The sequence below is a fragment of the Dryobates pubescens genome, chromosome 27 (assembly GCF_014839835.1).
Source record: "Dryobates pubescens isolate bDryPub1 chromosome 27, bDryPub1.pri, whole genome shotgun sequence".
NCBI lineage: Eukaryota > Metazoa > Chordata > Aves > Piciformes > Picidae > Dryobates > Dryobates pubescens.
This window is the reverse complement of record NC_071638.1, coordinates 2,745,935-2,771,326: the sequence shown is the minus strand read 5'-3', so window position 1 is coordinate 2,771,326 and position 25,392 is coordinate 2,745,935. Positions and strand designations below refer to the sequence as shown.

The 25,392-nt window shown below is 47.1% G+C and overlaps 1 protein-coding gene across 5 annotated transcripts in view; it reads right to left on the bottom strand.

Annotated features, from left to right (window-relative positions):
• The window catches only part of PRR5 (proline rich 5), a 120,951-nt gene that overhangs the window by 23,616 nt on the left and 71,943 nt on the right, over positions 1–25,392 (bottom strand). For all 5 annotated transcript variants that reach the window (XM_054173821.1, XM_054173824.1, XM_054173825.1 and 2 more), the window contains 4 exons: positions 22,922–22,970; positions 22,194–22,251; positions 16,643–16,734; positions 13,669–13,809 (listed from right to left, as the gene is read on the bottom strand). In XM_054173821.1, coding sequence (XP_054029796.1) covers positions 13,669–13,809; positions 16,643–16,734; positions 22,194–22,251; positions 22,922–22,970 — 340 coding nt within the window. The remainder of the gene's footprint in view (positions 1–13,668; positions 13,810–16,642; positions 16,735–22,193; positions 22,252–22,921; positions 22,971–25,392) is intronic.

Here is a 25,392-nt window from a genome sequence, read left to right as displayed (position 1 = left end):
ATTAGGGGCCAAAAAAAAAGGTAAAATTCATGGGTTGAAATAAGAAGAGTTTAATAACTTAAAATAAAACAATAACAATAGCTAAATACAGTAGCAATTATAATGCAAGGAATATAATATAGAGAGAAATAAAGCCCCAGAAAAGACCAGTGATACACAATGCAACTGCTCACCAGGCACTGACTGATGCCTGGACATCAATTCGCCCCTCCTGACCAACTCCTCCTGGTTTATACACTGGGTATGACGCTCTATGCTATGGAATATCCCTGTGGCTGGTTTGGGTCAGCTGGCCTGGCCATGATTCCTCCCAGGTTCTTGTGCACTTGCTTGCTGGCAGAGCATGGGAAACTGAAAAAACCCCTGAGGATAAATGCTACTTAGCAACGTTTCAATCATCAGTGTGCTACCAGCATTATTCTCACACCAAGTCCAAAACACAGCACTGTACCAGCTACTAGGAAGAAAATGAACTCCATCCCAGCCAAAGGCAGGAGACAGGGCTGTGGTGGTTCAGGCTGGGTTCCCCCCCGATGCCACTGCACACGCCACACCTGCAGTGCCCCAGAGGCTTCAGCCCAGTGGGTGGACACAGGAAGCTACATATTTCATCCCATAATGCCCTGCTCCCTTATAAAACCATCAGCAGGGGTCCTGCACGTCCTCTTTCCTCCCTCACCGCTACCTGCTAATGGGGTGAGCCATCTCGTGGCCTCTTGGGCCTGGCTAGGCCCAAGGCTGGGGTGGGGGCAGAAAGAGCCCTGGGGGTTTTGGGTGTACCCTCAGGTGGGGGAGGGATGCTTTTGGGTACGTTTTGGGATCTCTCTTTTGTCACTGTGCTTGTGGTTCTCTGTAAAGTTTTCACTGCTCTTCCATTTAAACCTTTCCACCACTTTTGCAATCCGTTTGTCTGAGTCTCACTTTTGCCTGTGGTGGGAGGAACCTTTCAACCTACCACAAGGGCAAGGAGCACTGACCCTCATTTGTCCCCAAACCGGATGTGCAACTGCCTGCCTGCCGGTGAATGCAACCAGCTCCAGCTCCTGCTGCCTACATGGGACATGGAGCTTACAGCATCTGCATTTCCACTAGATGCAGATCAGCTTCCCAGAACTCGTTCAGGTCACCACTGCCTGCAGCGGCGCTCTGCAGTTCCAACGCTTCTGAAAGATGCTCATCAGTCACAACCTCCTAAGCTGCCTGCTGCACTGGCAGCTTCCTGCATGGTGTGTCCTGCCACTCTGTAACCAGCTGCTACTGCTTCTCAACCCAGTTTGTAGGCATAATTGAAAACAGGGCGGGGAAACTGAGATCAGAGAAAGAGGTGCCTGCAAGCATAAGCTTCCAGCTGCCCTCCATGTGACTAACATGCTGACAACTACGTCCTTTTTTGTCTTCCTCCTTTCTGCCCTGTGGGAAAATAAGATGGGGGAGGAAAAGAGTCAGAAGATAATGTATGGGAAGGTAAAAGGTGATGAAGTGGCCACCGAGATGATGGGAGAAGAAGCTGTGCTACCAGCAAGCACCAGTGTTCAAAATCCAGTGAGCACTGCAGATCTGAGCCTGCTGCAACGAAGGCTCAGGCAGCAGGAGAACAGGCACACAGGCTGCCTCTGAAATCTCCTGGCAGGAAATTTCTCTTCTAGCCCTGTGCTCAGCCGGAAAGCTTTAGGAAGTGAGGAAGCAGGAGCATGGTGGAAACCATTCAGGGCATGATCCGAGCCACTCCTCACCCAGCGGCAGCTCTGTACAGATCTGACTGAAAACCAATGTTGATTCACCTCCGAAAAGCATGGGGAAGCCCCATGTGTGCAACGTTATGAAACAACTCTGCAGTCTTCCTGGGACATAAGCAAGAGTAAGTTGAGAAATCAGCAGCCCAGCTGAAGTGCAGGCACACCAATGCATGCAGTATGGGTAACAAACAAGCGGAGCTGGAAGTCTTGGTTCACCAGGGAAACTATGATGTAGTTGCCACTACAGAAACATGGTGGGATGATTCACACAGTTGGAGTACTGCACTAGATGGTTACAGGCTCTTTAGGTCAGACAGGTGAGGGAGAAGAGGAGGAGGGGTGGCTCTGTATATTAGGGAATCTCTTGATGCCACAGAGCTTGAGGTGGAGGATGAAAGGATTGAGAGCCTGTGGGTTGAAATCAGAGGGAGGCCTAACAAATCTGACATCCTGGTTGTCCGTTACAGACCACCCAACCAGGATGAAGATGCAGATGAAATATTCTATAAGCCACTGGAGGCTGTCTCAAGATCATCAGATCTTGTCCTTGTGGGTGACTTCAACCTGCCAGGTATCTGCTGGGAACTTAATTCAGCAGAGAGGAGGCAGTCCAGAAGGTTCTTAGAGTGTATGGAGGATAGCTTCCTGATGCAGCTGTTAAGTGAGCCTACCAGGGGTCAGGCTCTGCTTGACCTGCTGCTCTCCAATAGGGAAGGGCTGGTGGGAGATGTGACTGTGGGAGGCTGCCTAGGGTGCAGTGACCACGAGATAGTGAAGTTTTCAATATGCAGGGAGATAGGGAGGAGCACCAACAGAACCTTCACCTTGGACTGCAGGAGGGCAAACTTCAGCCTCTTTAAGAAACTTATTCGTAAAGTTCCCTGGGTAGCAGCCCTTAAGAACCGAGGGGTCCAGGAGGGTTGGACCTACTTCAAACAGGAGCTCTTGAAGGCACAGGAACTGGCGGTCCCCATGTGCCGAAAGATGAGCCCAGGGGAAGGCGACCGGCCTGGATGGACAAGCAGCTCCTGGAGGATTGAAGGGGAAAAAAGAGGCTGTATCACCTCTGGAAGGAGGGGAAGGCTTCTCCTGATATGTTTAAGATGTTGTTAGATTATGCAGGAGAAAAATTAGAGAGGCAAAAGCCCAGTTAGAACTGAAGCTGAACACCTCTGTGAAAGACAATAAAAAGCATTGTTACAAATATATCAACACTAAAAAGAAGGGCAAGAAGAACCTCCACTCCTTACTGGACCTGGAGGGGAACACTGTGACTGAAGATGAGGAAAAGGCTGAGGTCCTGAACACTTTCTTTGCCTCCATTTTCAACAGTAAGGCAGGAGTTCAGGACGAGTGGCCTCCTGAGCTGGGTGATGGGGTCAGGGAGCAGTGCAGTACTCCTGAAATCCATGAGGAATTAGTTCAGGACCTGCTGAGCCACTTGGACACCCACAAGTCCATGGGACTGGATGGGATCCATCCTAGGGTGCTGAGAGAGCTGGCAGATGAGCTGGCCAAGCCGCACTCCATCATTTTCCTCCAGTCCTGGCTCACTGGAGAGGTCCCAGATGACTGAAACTGGCCAATGTGGTGCCCATCCACAAGAAGGGACAGATGGAGGAACCTGGAAACTCCAGGCCTGGCAGCCTGACCTCAGTGCCAGGGAAAGTGATGGAGCAGATCATCTTGGGGGCAATCTCAGCTCATCTGCAGGACAGCCAAGGGATCAGGGCTAGCAAACATGGATTTAGGAGGGGTAGGTCCTGCCTCACTGACCTGATCTCCTTCTATGCCCAGGTGACTGCTTGGTGGATGTGGGGCAGGCTGTGGATGTAGTCTGCCTGGACTTCAGCAAGGCCTTTGACACTGTCCCCTACAGCAAACTCCTGGCCAAGCTGTCAGCCCCTGGCTGGGACAGCAGCACTCTGTGCTGGGTTAGGAACTGGCTGGAGGCTGAGCCCAGAGAGTGGTGGTGAATGGTGCCACATCCAGCTGGCAGCCAGGCACTAGTGGTGTGCCCCAAGGATCAGTGCTGGGCCCCATGCTCTTTAACATCTTTATTGATGATCTGGATGAGGGCATTGAGTCCATCATCAGTAAATTTGCAGATGACACCAAGCTGGGGCAGGTGTTGATCTGTTAGAGGGTAGGAGAGCTCTAAACAGGGACCTTGACAGGCTGGACAGATGGGCAGAGTGCCAGGGCATGAGATTGAACACATCCATGTGCCAGGTTCTACACATTGGCCACAACAACCCCATGCAGTGCTACAGGCTGGGGTCAGAGTGGCTGGAGAGTGGCCAGGCAGAGAGGGACCTGGGGGTACTGGTTGACAACTGGCTGAACATGAGGCAGCAGTGTGCCCAGGTGGCCAAGAAGGCCAATGGCATCCTGGCCTGCATCAGGAACAGTGTAGCCAGCAGGAGCAGGGAGGTCATTCTGCCCCTGTACACTGCACTGGTTAGGCCACACCTTGAGTCCTGTGTCCAGTTCTGGGCCCCTCAGTTTAGGAAAGATGTTGAGTTGCTGGAAGGTGTCCAGAGAAGGGCAACAAAGCTGGGGAGGGGTCAGGAGCATAGCCCTGTGAGGAGAGGCTGAGGGAGCTGGGGTTGCTTGGCCTGAAGAAGAGGAGGCTCAGGGGAGACCTTATTGCTCTCTACAACTCCCTGAAGGGAGGCTGTAGCCAGGTGGGGGTTGGTCTCTTTTCCCAGGCAAGCAGCACCAGAACAAGAGGACACAGTCTCAAGCTGTGCCAGGGGAAGTTTAGGCTGGAGGTGAAGAGAAAGTTTTTCCACAGATAAGAGTTATTGGCCATTGGAATGTGCTGCCCAGGGAGGTGGTGGAGTCACCATCCCTGGAGGTGTTCAGAAAAGGATTGGATGTGGCACTTGAAGCCATGGTTTAGTTAGTCATGAGGTGTTGGGTGACAGGTTGGACTTGATGATCTCTGAGGTCTTTTCCAACCTTATTGATTCTATGATTCTTCTGAAAAACAGGGCCAGGTGAACCCCAGGAGGACAGAACAGGAGGTGCTGTACCAGCGACCTTGGCCAGAGTACTGTCTGATCTTGCTACCCAAAGGGACACAGTTCAGTTACAGAGAGCAAAATGGTCCTCCCCTTCTATGCCAGGTGCCACCACTGCTTTATCTGGTAGATAATACCCACGATGCCAGTGGCACCTTCATTAAAAGTAGCTGAGTGTCTTGGTTTAAGACAGCCCCCTTGCATAAGCAAGCCTTCCCTCCACACCCCCCAAAATCGGGAGGGAAAGTAATATAAACCCCCCCGTGGCTGAGATAAGGAGTTTAACGAGAGGTTACAATGCACAATTACCATGGCCTATTTCACCAAAAACCACAGCAAAAGCAGAAGCATCAGCCAGTGACAAAACCACCCCTCCAAGCCCACAGCCAGCCTAGTGGAAAAGACCAGCACCCCAAAAGTGGAAACCAGAAGCTGCAACCAGAAACAGGAAGCCTCTCATGTTACCATCCGAACTGCGAGCCCTGTGATGCTTTGCTCCAGCCAGCACTTCCATTTTAAAGCTGCCATAAGGCAATTCAATTGGTCAGACCCATGAGACCCAGGCAACCAGCACCAGAACAAGGGGACACAGTCTCAAGCTGCACCAGGGGAGGTTTAGACTCGAGGTGAGGAGAAAGTTCTTCACTGAGCGAGTCGTTCGTCATTGGGATATGCTGCCCAGGGAGGTGGTGGAGTCACCGTCCCTGAAGGTGTTCAAGAGGGGATTGGACGTGGCACTTGGTGCCATGGTCTAGTCCTGAGGTCTGTGGAGACAGGTTGGACTCGATGATCCTTGGGGTCTCTTCCAACCTTAGTTATACTGTGACACTTAGATTAACTTTCTCATGTTCCCCCTGTAGGCAACTGATAAATTAGACCGATGGGCCAAGGCTAATTGTATGAAGTTTAACAAGGCCAAGTGCCAGGTCCTACACTTGGGTCACAACAAACCCTGTGGTAAACTACAGGCTTGGAGACATGTGGTTGGAAAGCTGTGACTCAGAGAGGCACCTGAGGGTTCTGGTTGACAGTCAATTAAATATGAGTCAGCAGTGTGCCCAGGTGGCCAAGAAAGCCAGCGGTATCCTGGCTTGGATTAGAAACACTGTGGCCAGCAGGGACAGGCAGGTGATTGTCCCCCTGTACCCAGCACTGGTGAGGCCACACCTTGAGTACTGTGTTCAGTTCTGGGCTCCTCACTCCAGGAAAGACATTGAGGTGCTGGAGTGTGTCCAGAGAAGGGTAGCAAGCCTGGTGAAGGGCCTGGAGCACATGGCCTACAAGGAGCATCTGAGGGAGCTGGGACTGTTCAGTCTGGAGAAGAGGCTGAGGGGAGACCTCATCACTTTCTACAGCTCCCTGAAGGGAGGCTGGAGCAAGGAGGGGGAAGCCTCTTCTCCTTGGTCACAAGTAACAGGACTAGAAGAAATGGTTTCAAGCTGTGCCAGGGGAGGTGCAGGATAGATTCTAGCAAATACTTCTTCACAGAGAGGGTTCTCAAATATTGGAATGGTCTGCCCAGGGCAGTGGTGGGGTCACCCTCCCTGGGGGTGTTCAAGCAGTGTGCGGACCTGGCGCTTAGGGACGTGACTTAGTGTTGACCCTTCAGTGCTGGGTCAAAGGTTGGACTGGACGATCTTCGAGGCCTCTTCCAACCAGATGTTTTCTGTGATTCAGTGATACAGCATGAAAGTGCTCTGCCTCAAAGGAGTCTTGCACCATGGGAATGTTTTTCAACAGTCAAAATGTCTATGATATCTTTTCAGACAGTTTTAATCTACTGGCCCAAATGGGACCACAAAAGACTTTTGTACAAACTAATGCAATTGGTTAAACCCTTCTCCCTCTGACTTGATGAAATTATGGGGTTTACAGGGACATACTAATTCAAGTAAATTATGACCTTAGGGATTTAACTCTATTTTGTGAAGTGATTAAGGATTTGCCTACCAATGAACTTGCACTGGTTTTAATAGGCCAGTGTCATTAATGGAGGCAAACTCCAGGAGACAGACATATCTTTGTAAGGACAACCTGGTTTAGCTGAGGTTAGACATCCATCTAACTGACTCGGGCTGAAACAACTCACACTTAGGTTGCACAAGTATGTCACTGTGGGCTAAGGCAGTTTCAGATGCCGTAGGCAGCAGTTACACCACAACTCCACACACACCCACTCCAGCCCCAAGGCAAATGTTGAGTCATTGAAGGAGGACAAGTAAGCACTTCTCACCAACCACAGTGCAAGACAGCAAACGGGCAGTAACTGCAGAACACCTGATGCATGGTAACAGCATAGCTCAGGCCAGTCTGGACTGCTGCTGTGGTGTTTGACCAACTCTGAGGCCATACCTTTGGTTAACTGATACCCTTCACTGAAGTGACTTTTTCCTCCATGAGAGACACTTAAAATGCCCTAGGAGACATGCCCCAGAGGAGTTTGCACAATGCAAATTGCCTTCTACAGCAACTGTGTTTAACTGGTATGGAGAAGGTTATGGTAGTGTTTCCTTGACCACTGTTGTTCTGTTAAGAGAAGGGCCAAGACATGTTTGAATTACTACATTATGGTGTGGACAAGACAGGTTCATACACAATAGAATCCAAACAACTACAGCATTTTATGTTGCTTTGCTCTTTTTCTGCTGCTTAAGGTTACAGAAGTGGCAACATATTATTGTTGTCAAATATGCTGAGTGTTGTGGAGAATAATTGATTTCAAAATGGAATCTGCTCTTTTCAAACGGCAGTGGCCTTCCATGTGCCTTAGTTACATGAGCACAGGTCTTTCAAGGTCTGTGGTGCAGAACAGTGGCTGCCCTGGAGCTCCTAATGAAAAAGCCCCATCAGTCAGGCTTACAGAATGGTTAAGAGCAACCACCTATCTTTGCCCCCAGGGAAAACATGCTTGTGGTGAGCCGCGAAATTGGTGCCAAGTGGAAACAGAGCTAAAACATTATAGAAACAAAATACCTCTGATGTGGTTTCCCTCCTTAAGACTACAGTTTGCAAATGGAAAATGGATAGCCACCACCTGCCCCTGACTTACATCCTTACCACTTACACCAAGCCATGGCAGGGCAACAGCCCTGGACTGACACACAAGTAAGCAAAGGCTGCATTTCATTTAGTACAAATAGTGTATTTAGCACTCCTGACTGGCAGCATCAGCCAGCCAAAGCACAACTGTAATGGACATTTAAACCTTTCTGGTTCTCTTGTGCTGCACTCAGGCTACTGCTGCTGCCTCTTTTTCAATCTCCCCAGTCAGTTCCCAAGTTCTTGTTCAACACTCATTAACACAGCACATCCCAATCTGCTTGAGGCAATACTCCAAGACAGAGATGAACTAGTTCCAGCATTTTTGCTGCTTCCATGCAGAAATGTTTCCCAGCACCAGGAAAACTACCACGAGCATAAAACCCATATGAAGACATTCAAACTCAAATATGGCAAGTACTCTTCAGCAGCCAAAAGAACATGGTTTTCTTTCAGAAAGAAAATTTTCCTACAACAAATGAATGCCAGGACACATTAAAAATCCATGGCAATAGGAATTAATTCCAGGATAACCAAAAGCATGCCAGTTCCATTACTGTGAAGTGCACTTGCTGATAGAGACAATAAATATGACACAGTAAGACAGAGAATATTGCTTAGAGTTGTTTCTGCATTATACTCTAAGGTGTCAATCTTGAGGGTCAGATTCTCAGTGTTGTGTCAGTACAAAGCAATGGAGGACTCTTCCCTTTGTATCAGGTAGTGTCCTGGCTGCAGAAGTTTTTGCCTGACTCCTTCACAGTATCACAGTATCACTAGGGTTGGAAGAGACCTCAAAGATCATCAAGTCCAACCTGTCTCCACAGACCTCATGACTAGACCATGGCATCAAGTGCCACGTCCAATCCCCTCTTGAACACCTCCAGGGATGGTGACTCCACCACCTCCCTGGGCAGCACATTCCAATGGCCAGCAGCTCTCTCTGTGAAGAACTTTCTCCTCACTTCCAGCCTAAACTTCCCCTGGCACACCTTAAGACTGTGCCCTCTTGTTCTGGTGCTGATTGCCTGGGAGAAGAGACCAACCCCTTCCTGGCTACAACCACCCTTCAGGTAGTTGGAGAGAGCAGTGAGGTGCCTTTGGGACTGATGCAAACTACACAGACAAGCCACCCTTCACCAGGAAAGAGGAAAACACATTGAACACATTTATACACAACCCAGGGGGAGTACAAGGGTTTTGACACACTGATTTATATTTAAAGAGGGTCTACAACAGATGTATTTATTGTTTTGTACTTGGTTTTGTGTCTTCTAAACCAGTAATTCAGCAAAAGACAAAGAGACATTAAAAGCACGTTGGAACCTCGTGCCCACCCCATGCTGCTCAGCCTGTGCTTCAGGTCTAAGAAACTTACCAAGACAACCTCTCAAAAGCAACCACCAAATCAGAAAACACCTATGGCCAAAAAGAATTGACCCCAGTTGACTCAGGCTGTAATCTTACAGCAAATCTGTTGTTCCACAGGCAGGAGCCTGCAGTTTTCTGACAGCAAAGGGCATTTGCTCTTCAACCACATTGTCTTTGGTCTGTTATGAGGCTGCTCAGATGGAAAAACAGTGCTCTGCATTTTGCTTTCAGCTTTTGCAATGTGCTTTTCCACCCCTTTAAAGTGTGTGGAGCTGAACCTACATTTAGAAGTGTTTCAGAGGTAACAAATAGGTCCCACTGGACAGTTTGAGGTATTTATCTTGTCTTCCTTTACAGAGAAAGACAATGGGTAAGGGAGTTAAAAGGAAACTCAGAGAAGTCAAAAAAGGAAACCACAGGTTTTATTTTTCTCTTTAGAGCTTATGTTTGGTGAGGCCTCATCCCTGAGCATGACACATACTGCACTGTGCTCCTCTAGGGGTTTTAAATACCTCAGGTCACCCAGAGAGATTTTGTGAACTGAAATAATCTGGTGTTAACCAAAAGATTCAGATAAACACTAATTCTTCTCTTCCAACTTTCTCAGACCTCAGGAGGGGTACCTGGAGGAGATAGGACGTTCCAGTTTCAGTGGCAAAGGTCTTCACTGCCAGCATGCTCTGGGGACTAAGTCAGATTGTTTATTCTGCAGTGGTAGTTTTGCTCTCTTTGGTTCACAGAGCATAAAGGAGAGTACTATTTTCTAGCCTCTCCTTCTGTTTACCCACCTTCCCTCATCTTCCTAATTCCACCCAAAACCAAAGGTCATCAAGGCAAGACTGGCAACTCAGTGTAGTTGCATGAACTCCTCTGCATTGCTCTGTGCTCAAAAGCAGTTTTAGCTCTTTTACTTCCCTCAGTCATGACTCTTCTCTGGAAGGTCCTGTAACTTAAATAGAAGCATCCTGCAGGCACTTCAGCTTATGTTGTCTATAAGCAGCCATAAAGTATTAGCATTTCAGTTTGTGCTTTATAACTGGGTCAGGCTATGCTGGCAAGAAAAAAATCTGAGTGGTATGTGGCACTTCATCCAAGCTGTGGTAAAACTACAACTGACTTCAACAGCAAAGGAATATCACTTCCCCCACTTCTGTGGGACTGCTTCTTTCCCCATAGACTGTTGGTTTGTAATTGGACCAGAATATAGCACTGGTGGGAAGTGGCTTTACTGGATTGGAGAACCCAAGTCTAATAATTAACTTGAGGACACATTTCTGATCCTTTAAATGGAAAGTACCTTGCAACAAAGCTTCAGAGATGCATTCTGCTATTATAATACCTGCAACAGCTTTATCCTAAAAATGGAGTTTCTTTCCTTCAAAAAGGGAGTGCATAGAGTAGATATAAGATGGGGTTTACCCTGCCTTCCCCCCTCCCCCCCCCCCCCCCAGTCTTTTATGTCTCAAACACAAAGACATTCAGGTATTTGGCTCTCTGGGCAAAGTGTGAGAGATGTGTCAGGTTGGTGAGCCCTTCTGAACCAAAGTGCATCTTCTATCATATCACTGCATGCCAGAAGATTGTTGTGGGTGTTAAATGCATGGCTGGTAGGCACACTTCCAGTAAATAGTTTACTGTGGACAGAAAAAAAGATTTGATGCAAAGAAGGGAAAACAATACCCTAAACAATGAAGTAAGGGGAAGGGGTACAATTTCATTTCAGGCCTTTTTATTCAGGAGGTCTTTGGCAGGGACTGTTTCATTCTCCTTGCCAGAGAATGGACAGCTGAGTAAGCACAGAATGTGTGCAACTTGCAATAGGTCAGTAACGTCACAGAGGGCAATGACATTGCTCGTGTGCTGAAGCCAATGAAGCTAACCCAAGCTTGGGTGAAACATCTTCCTAAGCTTTGCCAAATCATCACCTACCTCCTGAGTAAAGCCCAAGGATTGCTGCAACTTCAATTTCCTCTTTAAAAAGCTTCTCTTCCCCTCCATAAGGAAAGTGTCTTCTGCTGACAAATTAACAGAGCTCTTCCCCTACACCATGACAAGCTGAAAGATGAGCAATACCAGATGCACCCTGAATCGGTCACCAAACCTCTGCTGCTTTATCAAGCCTAACAGGACAGACTGGCTCCTGTCAGCACGGGCCTTTGTCAGTCTGTGACCTTCAGCTGACATTACAGCTGCTGTCTTGAAGAACATGACCTACTCCTTAATTACATAACACAGCCACACAAGGCTGTTAAGAGTACAAATGAGGCAACTTAGTTCAACATTTGGTCCAGGACTGACATCACTAGACTGATCTTCCAGACACAGGAGTCTGCTCCAGCATCACTGAGTTTGTTTATGAAAGAGTTATCCACAGCAGACAGAAATAGGGATTAGACAATGTCCACACCAAGTCATTGTCTCTCAGTCAGTCTGGGAAATCCAAGCACCCAAGTCCACGATGTGCTCTTTGGACAGCTGAATTGTTATTTCTCTTCCACCTCTATTCACATAATGAGTAAAACTACACCAGGAAAATTCCATTGTTATGCCATAAATGTATAAAATTTACTTTTGTTTAATGTGACATTTGAGTTTGGGAAATGTCTTTGCTCTGAAATCCAGTTATTGGCTAACACTGCTAAGCATGCAAATGGCTCATTCCCAGATCCTCTGACCTTTTTCTGTACATTCCATTAGATTTTAAACCATGAATTGGGCAGAGCTATTGCTGTGAAAGGACTTTCACCGCTCCCACCACACAGCCATAGGTAATGTATGCAGAAATAAACACCCAGGGGCAAGCTCTCTCTCAATTGGTTATTGATTTCCATCAACAGCTTTGCAATGCGAATGCATTTGGCCTTCCACCCTAAACAGGCATCCACCTTGTTAACACTTCTGGTTGTTGAAGAAAGAAGATCTTCAAAGAAACTGTCCCCTGTAGCATTGATCCTGGCAAATGACTCCACATCACCTCCTATGATCTTTCTAAATGAGGATGTTATTCAGTTCCTGGCTCACTGCTGAACTCAGGCAAAGCTGGATCCCGCCTGTAGCCAAGACAGGCTCTCTAAAGCAGAAACCACACAAACCCTAGCAGACCTGTTAGCAACAACACTGCTGAAGCCTGGTTAAGAATGGACAGTTTACCTCACCTTTAAGAAGGGATGAGGCCTCACAAGACAACCTTGCTGTGATTAAGGTTTTTGTGACGGTACTCTCTCATGTGGGGGTCTCTAGGCTCACAATTCAATTAAGTGAATTCTTTGATGTCTCATTGCGCAGTTAAGCTCAATCTCCAGTTCTTCCCTGAGGCTCCTGTCCTCTCTCCAGACACTATTTTCCATGAAACTCCTAGGAATCCTAATATCACTGATATTACTGTTGTTGTGCCATGATTAGCCAGCGGTTTCAAGAAACACTTGGCAAGCTGGAGGCTAGGGAGAGGCGAGACAGGCGGCAAGCAGACACCCCACACAAGTACTTTGGCTGAGAAAACTAAGTTGAACACAGCGTTATCCTCCAACAAATGTACACTGTGATAGCAGGGCTAACATTTAATCTCTTGACCCAGCAGAGTGTATCTTACTCTTTGCTCCACTTTTGTCACTTGCCTTTAGATTACCCTGCCCTACAAAACAATTTCAGACATGGAGCTAATTAATACAGGGTTGAACTACAAAGGAACATATCCTTTTGTTTGCTTTAAATCTCCTTTTGTTTTGCTTACAGAAATCACCAGCTAGGAAAATCTCAACTTCATCCCCCCTAAAGATCCACTCCTATCTCTTTCCCTCCCTTCTACTTCATATTCCTTCTTGTCAACACAAAATGATGCTTTCTCTTTAATTAAGAAACAGTAAACTTAAACTTGCCTTTTGCCTGGAATTCCTCTTTTTGTTTCCCCTCACTACTCCGGTCTTGAAGGTCTCTTCCAACCTGGTCTGGTCTATTCTACTCTACTCTACTCTACTCTACTCTACTCTACTCTATTCCTAAAAAATAATAAATCTAATGTACTGAAGGCCAATGCCAGTACATGATCTTAATGGTTTTTAACAACAGCTGTGATAGAATTTGATTCCAGTGATCAAATATGACTGATTCAACCATAAGCTGCATATTCACTTTGTTGCTTACTGCAGATGTGAAGCTTCATATCCAGAACTGTTTAATGCAGCAATATGCAGCATTTAATGGAAGTCATATTATTACCACATGCACTGGTCTGCTTGCAAAGCTTTGTATCTCAAGGCTCAACGTTTTGAAACAAGTCTTTATTCTCAGGCCCTCTGGATCTTAAGGCATGAAATATGAACCCCTACAGTCTGTATTTTGCACTGTTAGGACCACAATCAATGGCACAGAAGCTCTGGCATTCTGGGTAAGAAGTTTTCAATGAATGAATAAAGTCAGAGACTGCTTAAGAAAACTTCAGCAATACAGTAAAGAAAGAGAGGATAAAGGAAGGAGGCAAAGTAAAATTACCAGTTTACCTGGAGTATTAACAGCATCTGGATAATAGAGGGTGGAACTCTGGCTCTGGACCGTGATAATGCATCTTCCAATTTAATGTTGAGGGTAATTATGTTCCTGAAGTGCAGAAGCGCCAGCTGCCGAACCGAGGGCTCCTTTCCCTTAGAAACAAAGCAAGATGGATTACAAGCAGTGTGAGAGTGAGTTTCAAAAGCCTCTCTTAGAATTCCTTCCTCCACTTCTGAAAGAGTACCAAGAATGGCAAACCTGAATGAAAAGCAAAGGAACCAAACAAAGTGCACAGAGCAGCCCGCAGGTCTGCAGAGCGCATTTGAGCTGGCAGTAATGAACGCTGCAGACAATGACTAAGTGTCTGAAGATGACAAAAGGTGTGGGGTTCATACCTGAGAGCAGGATTTATATGAACATTTAGTACTTTAAAAGTAATGAAATACATCAATATGTAAACAAAGATAAATTAAAAAATGCTGAAAAAGGGTTGAGAAAGGGTTGGGAAAGGGTTGGGAAAGGGTTCAGTCTCCATTATGTCTCGAGATTTTGAATGCTGGCTACATATTGTCTTCACATCATGGCTCTGCCCATCGATGGATCTAGCCTGGAGAACAGGAAGCTCAGGGGAGACCTCATTGCTCTCTACAACTACCTGAAGGGTGGTTGTAGCCAGGAGGGGGTTGGTCTCTTCTCCCAGGCAACCAGCACCAGAACAAGGGGACACAGTCTCAAGCTGAGCCAGGGGAAGTTTAGGCTGGAGGTGAGGAGAAAGTTCTTCACTGAGGGAGTCATTTGTCATTGGGATGTGCTGCTCAGGGAGGTGGTGGAGTCACCGTCCCTGGAGGTGTTCAAGAGGGGATTGGATGTGGCACTTGGTGCCATGGTTTAGTCATGAGGTCTGCAGTGACAGGTTGGACTTGATGATCTTTGAGGTCTCTTCCAACCTTGGTGATACTGTGATTCCTTTTCTGTACAGTTTGGAGACTTCACTATAAGGCTGGGGCAGAGCTGAAGTTTCCTACTGCCTTTCTAAAGACATATTTTTGCAGTTCATGAATACCTTTTCATCTGAAGAACATCACGTTAAGCTCTGCCTGCAGAGATTAATGTTGCTTGCCTTATGAGGGGTTGTAAAAGTGCTCCTGTTTCTGGCAGCAGGGCTTTTTCCTTGCTTATATATGGTTGTACATGCATATTTCTGCCTGCAGTTATGAGTGCTGCCAGCCCAATATTAACTCTTCTGCAAGGTCTGGTATTCAGCCTGTATTGGCTTATCTTAGTTTGGAATAATGAAGCCTGACCCAACCCCGCCCCACTGATTCCTTTTCAGTTGGTTAATTATTTATACTGAAGTAAAGAAGGCCCCAGATCTGCTTCAATTGCTAATGAACAGAATTTGCAAGAGCACATAAGCACCAGCTGGGCTTTTGGAAGTAACCTCAGAGCACTGGGCACCCAGATCTATTCAAATTACACACGGCACTTGAGGCTCTTGCTCCCCTTCAGGTTCCTTTGATACCTCAAGCAATTATTTCCATCTGAAAGGTGAGGAGATTTGTGCTGCAAAACTGTTTTCAAAGGCCTCAGGAACACAAGAATGAGAAGGAATATTTGGTGCAGTTTTCAAATCACCCAAGCAAGTTCTAATTTAGCAAACTGCTTTGGAAAGCCAGGCTGAGAGCCTCTCTACACCTCCAGGTGCCCAGATGTCCTGGATTTAAAACATGTGGCACTTAAAATAATCTCTGACTGTGTCCTAATAGGTTTTCAATGCCAGCTTATTTCTATTGTTTTAAAGGTAAGACACAAATCAAGCAGTGAAATCACCCTGTATGTTTTCAGAGCTCTTCTCTTTCAGAACAGAATTCTGTGTAAAGCTGCAGATTTTCCACAGAATTGGGATTTCATGCCTGCAATTATCTGCAGATGCTACGTCTGGACAATCATTTCAGGCATAAAATGCACTTGGAAAAGTGGAAGAAAGTTTCTGAAGTTTCCCCAAACGTGATTGGGCACCAAGCTCCCACTAACATCTGGAGGCATCTAGGTCCATGTACAGAAGGTCAGTCATACCGATCTGGTACAGATTCCCTGGGCATTGAAGAGGTAACCCTCTGTGGCAATCACTAAAGTAGAAGGTTGAGCCTTCTTCCACATCAGAGTCTTGAGAATAGGTCTTATGAGGAATGGCTGAGGGAGCTGGGGTAGTTTACTTGGGAGAAAATGAGGTTGAGGGAAGACCTTCTTGCAACTACCTAAAAGGTGGTTGTAGAGATGTGGGTCTTGGTTTCTTCTCACGAGTGACAGCTGATAGGACAAGAGGAAAGTCAAGTTACACCAGGGGAGCTTTAAATTAGACATTAGGAAGGACTTCTATACCAAAAGCTTTATCGAAGACTGGGGCAGGCTGCCCAGAGAAGTGGTTAAATCACAGTCCCTGGATGTCTTCAAAAGCTGTTTAGATATGGTGCTCAAGGATATGGTGTAGTAGGAGCCCTGGCAGAGCTAGATAGCGATTTGACTTCATGATCTTGAAGGTCTTTTCCAACCACAGTGATTCTGTGACTACTGCTGTCCCCTGAGAATAGCACAGACTTTCATCTTGGAAAGACAAATCCTTTTAAAAAGTGGAGATACTCCAGAGACACTGCAGAGGCCATGGCTCCACTTATTTCCCTGTGAACATACTTCAGTTTAACATTCATAACCTTTTTTGACTTCTAATGTGAGCTAGCAGAAGGACTAACCATCCTCCTTGCACTCCACTTTTGTTTTCTAAGTTCCCCTTCATCTTTTTCACTCCAGCATTTCAACCCTGTTTGCATTAAGTCACTTATTTGCATGACATGACTACACAGAACAGCTGCACTAGGAGCTTGCCCCAAGGAAAGAGAGTTAAAGATTGCATCAATCTGCTGATGAACCTGTAAAGTTTCTTTTTCCAGTTTTACAAGATTCTATAGTAACAGTGTAATTTTTCACCTGCACAGGATAGAAAATAGCCTGAAGCATGGGCAGGACATCACTGAAGAAAAAATCCCAGGTTTCAGCTAAGGTATCCAGTAGTTTCTGCCCTGCAAAACCACAAAACAAACTAGTGAATCATTTAGGCTGTCATCAGCCAACTACAAAGTCTAAAACAGGCAGGAAACAATGTGAATCTGTTATACACAAGATGAATCATGTACCAGCTACTATTAGCAGAGTGGAACTAGTACTCCCTTCAGTGTACATTACTCAGTATTTGTGTCTTTTCAGGTCTCTTAGTACACTCAGAGACTTGGAGGTTAAATTTTACTTGGAAAACAAACATGAAGAACCCAGGTTACCTCCTCCTCCTCTTGCAGTAATACCTACTGGACAAGACTGTGGAGAAGAGCAGTAGGAGAACGCAGCAGGTTACATGAATCCTGTATAGCTTGCCCATATCCCCAGTTACACAGAAAAACTCACTCAAGACCTATGTAAAAAAGCCAGTGGTGCTGTGGCTCTATTTTTCACTATAACTTTACACAGATGCAGTCAAAACCTGCTAGGACTCAGGCTGAGCTGGTCTTTATGGCAAGACACCTTCTTTGTCCACTCCCTCCCAGATGCAGCCACCTAGAAGCCTCCTCAGTGGAGAGTGAAGAAGCTCTGGCCAGGCTGTATGGCCAAGCTGGACACTGAGCTCCCCACAGAACATTTTGTGAAACAGAAGGGCAAATGCAGGAGCCATGATCTACAGGTGAGGAAGTCTGGCTTGATAGCTGAACGCTGGCTTCAGATCCCTGTTGCCCAAAATGACCTGTGTGACCATGGGAAAGCTTTGTAGCACGCCCCTGCCCCTAACCCCACTATGAAATGAGAGCAATGCCACTCACTGCATGTCCACTGGCAACTATTATGAAGATAAATACATCAATGAGTGTAAGGCACTCAGAAAAGACAACAGGACCTATCAGGAAGTAAATTCAATAGCAATCCATCAATGTTACTATTGGTGTCAGATACTATTCTTAGTTTGTGTATTACAGCATTACTTAAGCCAGGGAACATTTTGCCCAGAATTACCACACCTAGCACACAGAAACTCTGCATGAAAGCATCTACACTCAAAGTCAGCCACGTGCCAGTTTGTATTATGGGGCACTGGATCTCCCTGCATTTTCAAGCACCAGCTCTGGCCCATCTGCAGCTCCTGGGCTGCTCCTGGGCTGATGCCTTTAGGTGCTTTCAGTGAGAAATGTGCATCACCATGATAGCTGCTGGCTTGTGAACCATGCCAAGGTTTTACCCCCTGCACCACCAGGCAGCTCTCTGTGTCCTACACACTCATGCACAAGGCAGAAAAGGGTGTCCTTGGTTTTAAAGTTTTGAAAGTTTGTCTAGTTCTAGTGAAACACAGCAGGGATCCAGGTCCAAACCTTCCTAGCAGCTGTAGCAATCATCATTGACATCACCATGCATGACAACCCTCATATACTAGTGTCTGAAACACCAAAGTGTGTCAAAGATATAAATCTGACCTTGAAGGAGAAGCCCAACCACTCCATGCCTTGAGGGCAGAGTTTTAAAAAGAGCTATGTATGTTAGTTGCCCACAAGTTGAGGTTAAGTGGGAACTAAGCCCTTACAAATCTGGCTCCAGATGTGGGTGCTGAACATGGGTCCTTTCCAAGTCTTGCAGCTAGGAGTGCATGCAGTCAAATTACCCTGCAGAGATGAATGTGCCTTTACTGTTGCACACTCCTTTCATCTGTGGGCAGCTCGTTTTGTGCAGTCATGGATTTCTGTCCAGCAGCTCGGAACGGTTGCAGAGCTACCTGCCTGGGGATGAAGAACTCCTGCAGTGTGCTGATGGTAAGTATCTTTCTCATACAGACACATCACTTCTGTTTCCTTTCAAGAACCTGTTTGGTTTACTGTCAGGCAGAGATCCCTACACTGACCCCAAGCATTTGCCAGATTACAGAAAGCTGGGTTACTCTAAATGCTCATCTTACTGAAGCACAATAGTCAAAGACACAACAATGCATGTGGTACTCTTCATGATGCTTCTACAAGTTAATTGAAACTCCTGCAAGAAACAGAATAATAATAATAATAAAATACTTTCAAAACAGAGGTGATAACTTTTACAGCCTCCTGCAAGACAACAGCTCTCCAGTGTATGCTCTGCAGGAATGTTTCTTTTCTCTTCTGAAAACTTCAACACCGACTGGATATGGAAGCTCAAACCATGGGGTGCAGGACAATCTGGGACTGGAGGGCAGGACCACTGCTGCCACAGACCTACAAAGGGAACCCTGCTCAGAATGAGAGCTCCCAAACTTTGTGTTGGGTGCTTTGGGAGCTGTGGGATCACTTGAGTATGGGATGGACTCTGAGGCCATGCTGCTGCTTCTGCCAGGAAATCCAAGTTCCGGCCTTGGAAACTCACATCCATCAGCACGTCCCCAGGCAAGCTAACTGAAAGCTGTCTTAGAAAGACCTCTGTCTCTGAATGAGACTCCCAAATTACAGGGACTCTCTAGTAACTTCACAGTTTTAGTGAGCTGACATTTCCAAGGATGAACTTGAAAAAGCACATGACTGATTTCATCCTGACCTTACCAGTGTATCTGACTGCATCGTTAAGGGCATCCACGAAGCAAGACACCAAATTCAAAACCAAAATCAACTTAACAGCTTGCTGATCCTTTGCATTTGCTAAACACTGTCCCACGTTTGAGAGCCATTCTGTGACTGCACATTCCAATTTCTCACCTCAGCTTTGATCTCAAACATAGTATGTTTTCCTGTCAAGCCAGTAAAAGCAGGGGGAAAACAAAGGCTGGGCTTTGGTAGGGCTCTGCATCTAATTTGCTGATTTGGTACTTAAAAAAATATTCCCTTGTAATTAACAAAGCAGGACCTCAAAATCTTTGTAGCTTCCCTTGTGCCCTCCAAGCTGCTGCTCCAAGGAATTCTGTGCTCAGCTTAAAGAGTTTGGCTACTGGTTTTGGGGGGGGGTTATGTATTTAATGTGAATTCTGTCCTTATTTTGCAGTGTTCAGGGCTATTGTCTTTTCATCAGAAAATCTGGGTCCCATAGCACCATCCTAATCTGATCAACTCTATTGTCACTAAAGAAAGGTCACATTTAGGATATAGAGATAGCTGGAACTAATGGCAATGGTTGTCTCCAGGCTACTGTGCAAAGAGCCCCTTTAGAGTGAGCGGTATTACGACTGCAGGTTTGGAGAAGGACAGGCACATTTCTTTACAATTGCCTCAAGACTCCCCAAAGTTCTTCAGACTTATTTTCATGGGCAATAATTCTTACAGATACTCCAAAACCACTTCACCCTCTGATGTCATACAGAATCATAGAATCATTTAGGTTGGAAAAGACCTTTAAGATCATTGAGTCCAGCTGCAAACCTAACACTGCTAAGTCCACTGCTAAACCATGTCCCTGTGTGCCACATCTACATGGCTTTCAGATACCTTCAGGGATGGTGACTCAACCACTTCACTGTTCCCTGTTCCAGTGCTTTAGAACCCTTTCAGTGAACAAATTTTCCCTAATATCCAATCTAAGCCTCCCCAGTGTGGCTTGTATACCTGGGTCTGGGACAAAAGAGCAGATTTAACAGTGTATCTAAATGCCACACAATACCACAGGACACAAAATGAGGGTGACTGGAAAATGACACATTGGGTGGGGGTTATGCTTGATGTTTACTTCCAGAAGGTGACACCTCCAGAAGGTGCAGACAGACAAATGGAGCCTTGCTGCAAAAAAAAAGAGACAGTGTCTGACCTTGATTATGTAAGTCTGAATCCAGAGTACCTCTTAAAACAAGCTACAGCGTTATTTTGGGCTCAGCCAGGCTTCAACCACCTGGGATCTTACTGTTTAGGGTTTTGTTTATTAAGATACCTCACCCAAATTTTCCCAATTTTCTGTAACACTGAGCAGGCTATAAAAATGCTCCTGCTGGAGGTAATCTTTCCTTTACTCCCTCACTGCTGCTGTAGGCAATCACCCTTCCTTGATGACAGCCAGGAAAAAACAGCAGAATGCAGGAATGAATAGATACAAGCTAATCCATAGTCCTGGGAATACATAGAATAAACCAGGTTGGAAGAGACCTTCAAGATCATCGTGTCCAACCCATCAACCAATCCAACACCACCTAAACAATTAACCCATGGCACCAAGCACCCCATCAAGTCTCCTCCTGAACACCTCCAATGATGGCAACTCCACCACCTTCCCAGGCAGCCCATTCCAAGGGGCAATCACTCTCTCTGTATAGAACTTCTTCCTAACATCCAGCCTAAACCTCCCCTGGCACAGCCTGAGACTGTGTCCTCTTGTTCTGGTACTGGCTGCCTGGGAGAAGAGACCAACATCTGTCTGTCTACAACCTCCCTTCAGGTAGTTGTAGAGAGCAATAAGGTCACCCCTGAGTCTCCTCCTCTTCAGGCTAATCAACCCCAGCTCCCTCAGCCTCTCCTCACAGGGCTGTGTTCCAAACCCCTCACCAACTTCTTTGCCATTCTCTGGACTTGTTCCAGCAAGTCAACCTCCTTCCTAAACTGAGGAGCCTAGAACTGGACACAGGACATGAGGTGTGGCCTAACCAGTGCAGTGTACAGGGGCAGAATGACCTCCCTGCTCCTGCTGGCCACACTGTTCCTGATGCAGGCCAGGATGCCATTGGCCCTCTTGGCTGCCTGGGCACACTGCAGGCTCATGTTCAGCCTACCATCAACCAGCACCCCCAGGCCTCTCTCTGTTTGGCAGCTCTCTAGCCACTCTGACCCCAGCCTGTAGCACTGCATGGGGTTGCTGTGGCCAATGTGCAGAACCCAGCACTTGGATGTGTTAAATCTCATGCCCTTGGACTCTGCCCATCTGTCCAGCCTGTCCAGGTCCCTCTGCAGAGCCTCTCTACCCTCCAGCAGATCAACTCCTGCCCCCAGCTTGGTGTTGTCAGCAAATTTACTGATGATGGACTCAATGCCCTCATCCAGATCATCAATAAAGATGTCAAAGAGCATGGGGCCCAGCACTGATCCCTGGGGCACACCACTGGTGCCTGGCTGCCAGCTGGCTGTGGCACCATTCACCACCACTCTCTGGGCTCAGCCCTCCAGCCAGTTCCTAACCCATCGCAGTGTGCTCCCATCCAAGCCATGGGCTGACAGCTTGGCCGGGAGTTTGCTGTGGGGGACGGTGTCAAAGGCCTTGCTGAGGTCCAGGCAGACTACATCCACAGCCTGCCCCACATCCACCAGGCAGTCACCTGATCATAGAAGGAGATCAGGTTGGTCAGGCAGGACCTGCCCTTCCTAAATCCATGCTGGCTGGGCCTGATCCCTTGGCCATCCTGTAAGTGCTGTGTGACTGCACTCAAGATGACCTGTTCCATAATCTTGCCTGGCACTGAGGTCAGGCTGACAGGCCAGGGCAGATAGTGGAAAGCATCACAATGCCTCCAGGATGCCTTTGCTGAACCTCCTGCGACAGAGACAGATAGCCATGCTAAAATGCAAGTTACCTTCATAAAACCGGATCTTGTCCCGTAGGATCACCATGCCTTTGGTGAGCAGCTGGTTCTGTAAATCAAACACAGACTACCTTTACTCAGTTCTGTACTTCCCTACTCTCATCTCATTTCACATTGTGTTCGTTCCCAGCTTTTGGCACTGAAGGGGGGCTTTCATTTTAACCATCAATTGTCAAAGGCCTCCTCCTGTGTCCATACTGCTGCAATCACTTGGGACACTTGTCAGATGATATAATCACCTACTGCTTACAGGATAGAGCACGTGTTCTGTGTGGTACAAAGTGCTTCTCAGACTTTAAATGGCTGACCCACAAAGCATGGGTCCTGTCTTAGAGAAACAGAAAGAGTACTGCTTCAATAGACAGTGTGTGCTTGCAGCTAAATCTCTTTCCTGATAGCCATACAACAATAAACTTAGCAATAAACTTAACTCAAGAACTTAAATTTTAAGTTAAAAAAAGAATGTCTGAAGTCCACTGAAAGACAGCAATGTCATGAAGAACGACAGTGACTGTGCAAATCTATTCCACAGGTTGGGCTTTTGCTATCTAAATGTATATAGATATAATCCAAATCTCATTAATCCGTAAATGGCAGAACACAGAGAAGTCAGAGGACATCTCAGAATGGTTTCAAGAGTCTCCAGACCAGCATTTAGAGTGGGTGAAAGGATCATGCTCAGTTGCATACAATGAAATCTGATTGAACCACATGCTTACCTGTAGATATTCAGTGAAAAAGGATCCCAGTTCTGTTTTCAATAATTGCCTGTATTAAAAAGAACAAGAAAGAAGGCTCTGTGCAATCAGTAAATCTTATCAGGTGTGCACTGCACAGAAAAGCAGGAGTCAGCAACAGCAAATCATTTTCATATCAGCCCAAAGCCCATCCATAATGCCTAATATGAGAAAACAACACCAAGAGTCTCAACCAGCAGCTCTGTTTGTTGAACAGTATCTGCCATGCTTTTAGATGGCCCTGTTGCACAAAGAAAGGGAATGAAGATTTGACAAAAAGAGGATGCTGTCCCTTCTAACATCTAATACTTGTGAAGATGCCAGAATTGTTCTCTTGCTGTGCCAGGGTTTAACTGGTGCCTGGTGCTGCACACATGGGAGAACTCTTGATGCTGTCTGCCCACCTGTGGGTCTGAGCCAAAACCGAAGCGTGTGACTTGGCTGCTGTGTTCAGAGCCAGACCATCCCTCTCCTGTGTGAGGCTCAAAACACTGAGCAGGTGACAAAACCTTTAGAAAGAAACAGGAAGCAAGATGATATTCTGTGGCTTGTGTCATGTGTGTGAAACTTGGCCAGTTTGCATTGAAATGGTTATATCTTCCACTCAGGAGGCTCACCAGGGTCCCAGTAAAGAAACAGGTAGGAATGTGTCAGTTTATCTCCGCCTTTCATGATCCCTCTACACTAAAACGTACAAAGCAATCTCAGAGAGCAAACAGTATCACAGAATCACAGTGTAACTAAGGTTGGAAGAGACCCCAAGGATCATCGAGTCCAACCTGTCACCACAGACCTCATGACTAGACCATGGCACCAAGTGCCACATCCAATCCCCTCTTGAACACCTCCAGGGATGGTGACTCCACCACCTCCCTGGGCAGCACATTCCAATGACGAACGACTCGCTCAGTGAAGAACTTTCTCCTCACTTCCAGTCTAAACCTCTCCTGGCACAGCTTGAGACTGTGTCCCCTTGTTCTGGTGCTGCTTGCCTGGGAGAAGAGACCAACCCCTTCCTGGCTACAACCACCCTTCAGGGAGTTGTAGAGGGCAATGAGGTTACCCCTGAGCCTCCTCTTCTCCAGGCTAAACAATCCCAGCTCCCTCAGCCTCTCCTCACAGGGCTGTGCTCAAGGCCTCTCCCCAGCCTTGTTGCCCTTCTCTGGACACATTCAAGTGTCTCGATGTCCTTCTTAAACTGAGGGGCCCAGAACTGGACACAGGACTCAAGGTGTGGCCTAACCAATACAGAGTCCAGGGGCACAATGACCTCCCTGCTCCTGCTGGCCACACTATTCCTAATGCAGGCCAGGATGCCATTGGCCCTCTTGGCTGCCTGGGCACACTGCTGGCTCATGTTCAGGCAGGTGTCAATCAGCACCCCCAGGTCTCTCTCTGTTTGGCAGCTCTCTAGCCACTCTGACCCCAGCCTGTAGCTCTGCATGGGGTTACCAAAGTGCAGCCCCTGGCACTTGGATTTGTTGAATGCCATCCTGTTGGACTCCACCCATCTGTCCAGTCGGTCGAGGTCCCTCTGCAGAGCCCTTCACCCCTCTAACTGACCAACATCTGCTCCCAGCTTGGTGTCATCTGCAAACTTGCTGATGACTGACTCAACCCCCTCATCCAGATCATCAATGAAGATGTTAAAGAGCATGGGGCCCAGCACTGATCCCTGGCGCACACCACTGGTGCCTGGCTGCCAGCTGGCTGTGGCACCATTCACCACCACTCTCTGGGCTCAGCCTCCAGCCAGTTCCTAACCCAGCTCAGAGTGTTGCTGTCCAAGTCACGACCTGACAGCTTAGCCAGCAGTTTACTGTGGGGGATGGTGTCAAAGGCCTTGCTGAAGTCCAGGTAGACTACATCCACAGGCTGCCCCACCTCCACCAGGCAGTCACCTGGGCATAGAAGGAGATCAGGTTGGTCAGGCAGGACCTGCCCTTCCTAAATCCATGCTGGCTGGACCTGAGCCCTTGGCCATCCTTCAGGTGCGCAGTTATTGCCACCAGGATAATCTGCTCCATCACTTTCCCTGGCACTGAGGTCAGGCTGCCAGGCCTGGAGTTTCCAGGTTCCTCCATCCGACCTTTCTTGTGGATGGGGACCACCTTGGCCAGTTTCAGTCATCTGGGACCTCTCCAGTGAGCCAGGACTGGAGGAAAATGATGGAGAGTGGCTTGGCAGCTCATCTGCCAGCTCTCAGAATGTGTCCAGAGAAAGGTAACAAAGTTGGTGAGGGGTCTGAAGCACAGCCCAATGAGGAGAGGCTGAGAGAGCTGGGGTTGCTTAGCCTGGAGAAGAGGAGGCTCAGGGGAGACCTTATTGCTGTCTACAACTGCCTGAACGGAGGTTGTAGCCAGGTCTCAAGCTGTGCCAGGGGAGGTTTAGGCTGGCTGTTAGGAAGAAGTTCATCATAGAGAGAGTGATTGCCCATTGGAATGTGCTGCCTG